Source organism: Penaeus chinensis, chromosome 5, assembly GCF_019202785.1.
Source record: "Penaeus chinensis breed Huanghai No. 1 chromosome 5, ASM1920278v2, whole genome shotgun sequence".
Lineage (NCBI taxonomy): Eukaryota > Metazoa > Arthropoda > Malacostraca > Decapoda > Penaeidae > Penaeus > Penaeus chinensis.
In genome coordinates this window covers 33,506,376-33,516,375 of record NC_061823.1, presented here as the reverse complement: position 1 = coordinate 33,516,375, position 10,000 = coordinate 33,506,376, and the positions used below count along the sequence as shown (strand labels likewise).

General features: G+C 42.4%; 1 protein-coding gene across 1 annotated transcript in view; it reads left to right on the top strand.

Moving 5' to 3' along the window:
* The window catches only part of LOC125025580, an 11,625-nt gene extending 4,969 nt beyond the window's left edge, over positions 1-6,656 (top strand). The window contains exons 4-6 of the mRNA XM_047613605.1: positions 2,350-2,486; positions 5,258-5,489; positions 6,153-6,656. Coding sequence (XP_047469561.1) covers positions 2,350-2,486; positions 5,258-5,489; positions 6,153-6,244 — 461 coding nt within the window. The 3' untranslated portion in view covers positions 6,245-6,656. The remainder of the gene's footprint in view (positions 1-2,349; positions 2,487-5,257; positions 5,490-6,152) is intronic.
* Positions 6,657-10,000: the final 3,344 nt, after the last annotated feature.

Sequence of the window (10,000 nt, the reverse complement as noted above, 5' to 3'; positions counted from 1 at the left end):
GCCTACGACACTCTCTTTTTCCTCATCTATTTCATTTGCATACAGAATCGTAACCTCCCCCCCCCCCCTTGCCCCCGCCCCACACACAAAAAAAAATGTTGGTGAATTCGTTTTGTTCAACTTTTGTGATACATTCGGAGAGTATTTTTGGCAGGTCGGGAATTAGGCCTTTTTATTTATTTCTTTATTTATATAATTGTTATTGCTGTTATGGAGCGTCTTCATCATTGTTATTGTTGTTGTTGTTGTTGGATGTTGAAGTTGTTGTATTTTTTTAATTATTATTTTATTTACTTATTTTTTATTTTATCTTTTGGTTTTGTTTGGTTTTGTAGCAGTGAGGGTGATAATGTAATTTTGCGCTTTGTTTTTTTGTATTGTATGTTGTGTTTTTTTACGATAGATAGGTGGATAGACAGTAAATTACGATATAATTTATAAATGCACATACCTATACATATATACTATACACACACATTGTACATGGATAAATTGAAAGGTAGATAATTTCTTTACGTAGATAAATATATAACAATAGCCATAAGCAAGGATTCGAAAGCATAAAAACAAAATCAAAATATGATATTTTGTTTCTGGCAACTCACGGAAGCCACAACTGTTCAGGGCCTCTACAATTAGAGTTAATTAAGTTGTGGAAGTTCAGATAATGTCAATCGAAAGCTTATAAAGTTTCGAATAAAATTGTTATTTGATTTCGCTGACCTTTGAACTTTTGGATGAATAAGAAAGGGGAAAAAAAGAGGATTGAGTTCGGAATTATTTTGATACTGTGTTGGCATCACGGATGTTGCCACTTGTTGGTTCTCACTTTATTTATGTATGTGTAATTTTTATTAATGTATTTATAATTTCTTCTTTATCTCTCTCACTATCTATTTATCTATTTGTAACTAGGTATTTAGCAAAGTTTAATTGGTTACCTATGTATAATTATTCATATGTATAAATGTTTATTTACCTTTTTTTTTTTTTATTCATTTCAAATTTGCTTAATTTGTTTTTTTTTATCCGTCCGTTTTTTTATTATTTATTTTCAATCGTTGGTAAATCTGATTATAATTTATTATTTCAATATCTATAACTTTATTCAACTACGTAATGTTGTTTATTTCTTTATAATTGCTTATTTATCTTTTATACAAGTATCTACATAGCTATCTGTATTTTTTATTTTTTTGTTATTTTATAATAGTTTATCCATGTGGGGTATTTATGATTTAAATATATATATATATATATATATATGTATATATATGTATGTATATATATGTATGTATATATATGTATGTATATATGTGTATATATGTATATATATGCATGTATATGCATGTATATATATATATATATATATATATATATGTATGTATATATATGTATATACGTATATATATGTGTGTATATATGTATATATATGTGTGTGTATATATATATATATGTATATATATCTATATATATGTATATATATGTGTATGTGTATATATATGTATATATATGTATATAGATGTATATATGTGTATATGTATATATATATGTATTTATATATATACGTATATATGTATATATACGTATATATATGTGTATATATATACGTATATATATGTATATATATGTATATATGTGTATATGTGTATATATGTATATATATGTATATATGTATATATATATGTTTTATCAAAACTCCTCTCTATACATTTTTTCATCTCTTTTGAATTGTTTATTATCTTCATAGTTTTCATTTTTGTTTATAATTTCCGTTTGTCTGTTTATTCTTACATTTCTTCAGTTATCTCTATGGTTTATTTTCCTTTCTCTATTATTATTATTATTATTTTCTCCACATAGATATCTTAATTATAATATATTTGTGCAAATGTGTGCAATTACACTTGTTTGTTTTTTTATTTGTATAATTGGATATTTATTTCTGATTTGTATTTCCCATTTTGTTTTCCTTTCATCATTTGCATATTGCTTTACATTTTTTAAAAAATTATACTTAATAAAGGAAATAATCATTGTGGGTTGTGATGGTGATAATGATGATTATTGTGATGATGATGGTGGTGATGGTGATGATGATGATGATGATGATGATGATGATGATGATGGTGATGGTGATGGTGATGGTGATGGTGATGGTGATGGTGATGGTGATGATGGTGATGGTGATGGTGATAATGATGATGACTGATGATGATTATGCAAATGTTAATCTTACAGTTGAATATATAGATGATAATAAAGATATAAAAATAAGATAGAGATGACAATGAGGCTAATAACAACAACAACAACAACAACAACAACAATGCCCCGCCCCCTTGACAGACCTGCCTGACGAGCGACCTGTCCTCTCGACGCCCGGGAACGAGGTCATCCGGATCGGTGACGTCATCACCCTGAACTGCTCGTCCCACGGTGCCAAACCAGCGCCCGAAATCTCCTTCTATGTGAATGATGTGACGGTGAGTGGGGGGGGAGCGGGGAGGGGAGGGGTGAGGGGGGTGAGGGTGGGGGGAAGTAGGAAGTAGGAGGGGGTATGGGGCGGGGTGTGAGTAGGAGTGAGATTAAGTGTGAGTGAGTGAGTGTGTGAGTGAGTGAGTGAGTGAGTGAGTGAGTGAGTGAGTGAGTGAGTGAGTGAGAGAGTGAGAGAGTGAGAGAGTGAGAGAGTGAGAGAGTGAGAGAGTGAGAGAGTGAGAGAGTGAGAGAGTGAGAGAGTGAGAGAGTGAGAGAGTGAGAGTGTGAGAGTGTGAGAGTGTGAGAGTGTGAGAGAGTGAGAGAGTGAGAGAGTGAGAGAGTGAGTGAGTGAGTGAGTGAGTGAGTGAGTGAGTGCCTCCGAGTGAGTGAGTGAGTGTGTGTGTGTGTGTGTGTGTGTGTGAGTGAGTGAGTGAGTGAGTGAGTGAGTGAGTGTGAGTGAGTGAGTGAGTGAGTGAGTGAGTGAGTGAGTGAGTGAGTGAGTGTGTGTGTGTGTGTGTGTGTGAGTGAGTGAGTGAGTGAGTGAGTGAGTGAGAGAGTGAGAGAGTGAGAGAGTGAGAGAGTGAGAGAGTGAGAGAGTGAGAGTGTGAGAGTGTGAGAGTGTGAGAGTGTGAGAGTGTGAGAGAGTGAGTGAGTGAGTGAGTCCGTCCGAGTGAGTGAGTGAGTGAGTGAGTGAGTGAGTGAGTGAGTGAGTGTGTGTGTGTGTGTGTGTGTGTGTGTGTGTGTGTGTGTGTGAGTGAGTGAGTGAGTGAGTGTGAGTGAGTGAGTGAGTGAGTGAGTGAGTGAGTGAGTGAGTGTGTGTGTGTGTGTGTGTGTGTGTGTGTGAGTGAGTGAGTGAGTGAGTGAGAGAGTGAGTGAGTGAGTGAGTGAGTGAGTGAGTGAGTGAGTGAGTGAGTGAGTGAGTGAGTGAGTGAGTGAGTGAGTGAGTGAGTGAGTGAGTGAGTGAGTGAGTGAGTGAGTGAGTGTGTGTGTGTGTGTGTGTGTGTGTGTGTGTGTGTGTGTGTGTGTGTGTGTGAGTGAGTGAGTGAGTGAGTGAGTGTGTGTGTGTGTAAGTGTGTGTAAGTGTGAATGAGAGTGTGAGTGAGAATAAAACAAACGCACTAACAAAGACTAATAGATACACAGCTAAAGATCTTTATAGAGAAGAATATACAAGATGCATACTGCAATTTACATAAATTACGCGTGTAGCAAATAAATCATTCGGCAGATCATTAAAGGGACCCCACGGATAAATGTCATATTCTCATGACACAAGGAAAAAAACAACGAGATTAATTTCAGCTCATCCCCACCGCTGGCGTCCTTTTAAAGCAAACTTATTTCTCTCTCAGGGAATTTACACCTCACCTTTCCCCCCCTCCCTCCCCCCCCCCCCCCCCCCCCCCCCCCCCCCCCCCCCCCCCATCGCTACGCTCCTTTAAAATAAACTTATTTTTCTCTAAGTAATTTACGCGTTACCTCTCCCCTCCCCCCCCCCCCCACGCTTCCCTATTTTTCTCAATTCCCTCTCCCCGTTTCTGCTCTCCCCCTCTCCTCCTCCCCCACCCACGTAACCCCCCCCCCCTCCTATTTCATTTTGATCCCACTCCTACTCTCGTCTTTATATTTCACCCCCCCCCTTACCCCCAACTTATTCTCCGTTTCCCTACCTTTCCCTTCTTCCATTCTCTGTTTCCCTTCTTTCAAACCCACTTTTTCCCCTCCACCTCAGTTTGTGAATCCCTCTTTCTTCCCCATTATTTAAATTCCTTTCCTCCTCCTTTTCCTCCACACTCATGCTCTTCGATACCTCCCATCTTTTGTCTCCCCCCCCCCCTCTTCTTATGCTCCTTCCTCTTCCTCTCCCCTTTTATCTCTCAATTCCTCCCTCTCCCCCACTACCCTTTACTCTCTTATTTTCCTCACTCCTTAAATCCTTCAATTCCTACTAGATTCACTACTCCCTTACCCCTCCCTTACCCCTTACCCCTATGACTTCATCTTGCCTCTCTCCCTTTCCTTCCCTTTACCCAGCCCCGACTCTTACCGTCTCTCTAACTCCCCTTTCCTCCTCCCTTTCCTCAATTCCCCTCTTTCTCCCCCGCTCTATCTTGTCCCTCTTCCGCTTCCTCTTCTCCCCTTCCCCATCTCTCTCACATTCCCCTTTTCCACCCCTCCCCCTTGCTCCTCCCAACCCCTCCCCCTTGCTCCTCCCAACCCCTCCCCCTTGCTCCTCCCAACCCCTCCCCCTTGCTCTTCCCAACAGCTCCCCCTTGCTCCTCCCAACCCCTCCCCCTTGCTCCTCCCAACCCCTCCCCCTTGCTCCTCCCAACCCCTCCCCCTTGCTCCTCCCAACCCCTCCCCCTTGCTCCTCCCAACCCCTCCCCCTTGCTCTTCCCAACAGCTCCCCCTTGCTCCTCCCAACCCCTCCCCCTTGCTCCTCCCAACCTCTCCCCCTTGCTCCTCCCAACCCCTCCCCCTTGCTCCTCCCAACCCCTCCCCCTTGCTCCTCCCAACCCCTCCCCCTTGCTCCTCCCAACCCCTCCCCCTTGCTCCTCCCAACCCCTCCCCCTTGCTCTTCCCAACAGCTCCCCCTTGCTCCTCCCAACCCCTCCCCCTTGCTCCTCCCAACCCCTCCCCCTTGCTCTTCCCAACAGCTCCCCTCCCCCTTGCTCCTCCCACCCCTCCTCCAACCCCTTCCCTATCAGCCCTTTCTAACCCCTTCCCTATCAGCCTTTTCTAACCCCTCCCCTCTCTCTCTCCCTCTCTCCCCCTACAGGTCGACCCCATCTGGATGACGGAGCGGCTGGTGACCCTTGACCCCGACACGCACCTGGAGACGGCGTGGCGCGGCCTGAACTTCTCGCTCCGCCCAGGCCAGGTCGAGCGAGGTCAGGTCAGGGTCAAGTGCGTGTCGTCCTACCCGAAGCTGTACTGGAAGAGCTCCGAGGTCGTCCTTCAGGTGGTGGGTGCCGAGGGCCTCGCCGGCGCCAGCGGCTACAATTCGCAAGGTGGGTTAGAGGGCGGGGGTGGGTGGGTGGGTGGGTGTTTGGGTGGGTGGGTGGGTGGGTGAGTGGGTGAGTGGGTGGATGGATGGATGGATGGATGGATGGATGGATGGATGGATGGATGGATGGATGGATGGATGGATGGATGGATGGATGGATGGATGGATGGATGGATGGATGGGTGGATGGGTGGATGGATGGATGGATGGGTGGATGGATGGATGGATGGATGGGTGGGTGAGTGAGTGTTTGGATGGGTGGATGGGTGGGTGGGTGGGTGGGTGGGTGGGTGGATGGGTGGATGAATGGATGGATGGATGGATGGATGGATGGATGGATGGATGGATGGATGGATGTGCGGATGGGTGGGTGAATGGGTGGTTGGAGGGATGGTTATTAATTTTTGAGCACGTATTGCCCCATATCCCTTCCTCTCTCATTCCTCTCCTACCCTCCCTTCCTCCTCCTCCTCCCCCCTCCCTCAATCCCTCTCCCTTTCTCCTCCTCCTCCCTCCCTCCCTCCCTCCCTCCCTCCCTCTCCCCCTCCTGCTCCCTCCCTCCCATCCTCCTCCCTCCCTCCCATCCTCCTCCTCTCCCTCCCTCCCTCCCTTACCCGTTTCATAACGCAGTAACGCTCGCTATTTTTATTTTTTCTCTCCCTTTCAGGATTCGCTCTGACTGACATCGCTCACCCGCTGGACATCGCTCCCGTTCTCTTGTTTTTGCCTTGTCTACACTTTATCGTCGCCTTTTTCTAGTTCCCTGTTTTTCTTTTCTTTTCTCTGGTCTTCGTTCCTTGCTTCTTTTCTTTCGTCCTTTTTTTTTTTGTATCGAGTCTCTGTCTTGTCTCTGGCAGGTTGTTTGTATATATATAAAAAAAAAATTTTTTTTTGTACTTTTTTTTCTTTTATCCGCTTTTGATGTTATGTTTGTGGCTGTGTCATTTTTTTTTTCCTTTTTTTCCTAAACGTAAGATGTTCAAAAGTGTTTTCGCCGATATTTGCTGATTTTCGTTGCCTCGTCTATGTATTTAATTCCTTTGCTACTCTCTCTTACTTTCTGTCTCTCTCTCTCTCTCCCTCTCTCTCCTTTTATCTCCCTCCCTTCCTCTCTTTCTCCCTTTCTCCCTTTTTCCCTCATTCTCTCTCTATTTATGCTTCACACCTTTCTTTTCTGTTCTACCTCCTCTCTTCTCCTCACCCTCTCTCTCTCTCTCTCCCTCTCTCTTCGCCTCACCCTCTCTCTTCTCCTTACCCTCCCTCTCTCTCTCTCTCTCTTTTTCTCCCCCTTCCATCTCTTCTCCTCACCCTCTCTCTCTCTCTCTCCCTCTCCCTCTCTCTTCTCCTCACCCTCTCTCTCTCTCTCTCTCCCTTCCATCTCTTCTCCTCACCCTCTCTCTCTCTCTCTCTCTCCCTTCCTTCCATCTCTTCAACACCATTCGTGCTTGTATTAAAGTGATAGTTCTAAGTCTGCATTTTATTTATGTTATCTAAAGAGATCTCTATTATTAGTTGTGATTGTTCACTGTTTATTGTTTTTGGTCGTATGTTTGCCTTTTTTTTCCCTCGAAATTTCCTTTCCAGTGTGTTGTTATTCCTTCCTTTCGTGGGAATCGACGAAGGAAGGGAACAAATAAGCAAAGGAGGAAGGGAACACATAAACAAGAAAATTGACAAACAAACAAAGAAGGAACAAAGGAAATGAGTATTATTGATTGCTTCTTATGCTTTTCTCTCCTCCTCCCCCCTCCCCCCCTCTCAAACTCCTCCGAAGAAAGAGAAAGGGGAAGAAGCGAAAGCAAGAGGAGAAGGAGGAGGAGGAAAGAAGAAAAGGAAGGAGAAAGGGAAGGTGATGAAAGAGAAGCAGAAGAAAATAAGAAAATAAGAAAAACGATATTAAAGAAGAAGAAATTGCTCAGAAGAATGAGAGGAAGGAGGGAAAATAGGAGACACGAGAGGAAAGATAGGAAGGAAAGGAAAGGAGAAGGAAGAAGACAAAGGAAGATGAGGAAGTAGAGAAAAAAAATAGAAGAACGCTGAAGAAACGAGGATAGAAGGAACGAAAAATGAAGATGAGCAAAAAAGGAAGAAGAAAATTAATAAAAGGGAGCGAAAGTGGAGGAGAAAAACACGCGATAATGAAAGACAAAAAAGAAAAGAAAGAAAAAGAAAAAAGAAATGGTCTATTTAAATCTCTCCCCCTATTTCTTTAACCCCCCCTTCTTCCTCCCCTATCCTTATTCCCTCCCTTTCTCCCCCCCCCCTCCCCCTTCTTTCTTCCATCATTCTTAACCCACCTTTCTTCCTACCCTTCCCCTCCCTTATCCTTACTCCCTCTCTCCCCTTATCCTTACTCCCTCCCTCCCCTTATCCTTACTCCCTCCCTCCCCCCCCCCCCCTTCCTTCTTCCATCATTCTTAACCCACCTTTCTTCCTCCCCATCCCCCCCCCCCCTTCCCTTCCCCTATCCTTACTGCCTCCCTTTCTTCCTCCACCCCCTTCCCCTCCCCTCACTTCCTCACCTCTATCCCTCTTCCTTTTCGTCCTCCCTCTATACCCACAAACAGGAAGAACAACAAAGAAAGTGTTAATAAACAAATAAGAAAAGAAAAAAAAAGAAAAAAAAAGAGAAAACACGAAAAATGACGAAAATGGCGAAAAATTGGAAAGTAAAGTTTACATCCTCGAGAATGAATAATGAAAGTGTTTACTAACTTTTAGCTTCCTGAAAAAAAAAAAAAAAAGTTTAGTGAGAGGGAGAGAGAGAAAAAAAAAGTGCATCTTGTTCTGATACCTAATCAGCTGTTTTTGAACATTAAGGAACTATTATAAATAATCCCTTCTTTCCTTCACCTTTGTTCAAAACCATTGTTCACAACGAAACTCTCTGTGTTTGAGTGATGATGATGGTGAATTGTTAACCCTTCATTTAAAGCCCGAGTATGTTAAATAACTTAATGATATAAATGTTTAAAATATATTTCGAAAGAAGAGTGGGAAAATGATGCAGGTTCTCTTGGCCTAGCATTCTAGTCTTGCAGCCCAGTCAGGAGAGCCTCTCATATATATATATATATATATATATATATATATATATATATATATATATTATTTAAGTGTTGATAGAGGCCTTTTCCCCCTCATGATATAATGTAACTTGTACTCAATATATGTCTGTCTGTTCTGAATCACAGTGTGAGAGCGAAAATGGCATTAATTAGTCTTCAAACTTCAAACCTTGATCATCATTGTTATTCTTATTTATTTCCCTGAACCTTAAATAATATATATGTTATACATTACAATATACACTCATCGACGTGCATGTCATCCTTAAGAATTACAAATTTACGTTTAGTTTTGATGCCATTGTTTTTAGTGATGTTTCAAATATTTTTTCCTTGCTTTTTTTCCTTCTCTCAGTTCAGTCGACAGACTTCAATTCGAAGCCTTTTGTTTTTAAAAAAAATATTGTGATAAATGTATGAATAATCATTAATATCTATTGTTTTCATTCTCTTTCAAGTCTATTGAGTTCAACATGGTGAAAAAATACGATTTATTTTGTAAATTAACAGATAAAAATCCGATTTACTTTATATACACACATATATATTTTTGTGTCTAGTCGCACTGAGAATGTTGCATATACAATAAAAAAGTGAATGTTCAGCTTGAATATTTTTGTAAATAGTGTTTCAGTCATTTTTGTACATTATTAATGCTTGCATACAAATAAAGGGTATTATGCATCTCGATTTGTTTTTTATTTTAACCAGCTTGATATTGGACACACACTCCCACTCTCTCACTCTCTCACTCTCATTCATATTCACACACATTCACAGTCAATCTCTCAAACTTACACACACACACTTTCACTCTCTCACTCTCATTCATATTCACACACATTCACAGTCAATCTCTCAAACTTACACTCACACACACACTTTCACTCGTACATTCACACTCACGTACTCACAAAAACTCTCACACTTATAATCATACTCACTCTCACACATATACTCACACTCACTCTCTCACACGTACACTCACACTAACTCATACGTACACTCATTTATTCACTCTCACACTCATTTATTCCCACACTCACACTCACTCTCACACGTACATTCACACTTACTGCCATGCACGCGCACACTCACACGTACATCCTCCCCCCTCTCTCTCCCTCTTACCCTCCCTCTCACCCACCCTCTCACCCACCCACCCACTCACTCACTCACTCACTCACTCACTCACTCACTCACTCACTCACTCACTCACTCACTCACTCACTCACTCACTCACTCACCCACCCACCCACCCACCCACCCACTCACTCACTCACTCACTCACTAACCCACTCACTCACCCATTCACTCACCCATTCACTCACTCACCCATTCACTCACTCACCCATTCACCCACCCACTAACTCACCCACGCTCGCTCACTCATACTCACACTCACCCACGCACGCACGTACACACACACACACACACTCACACACTC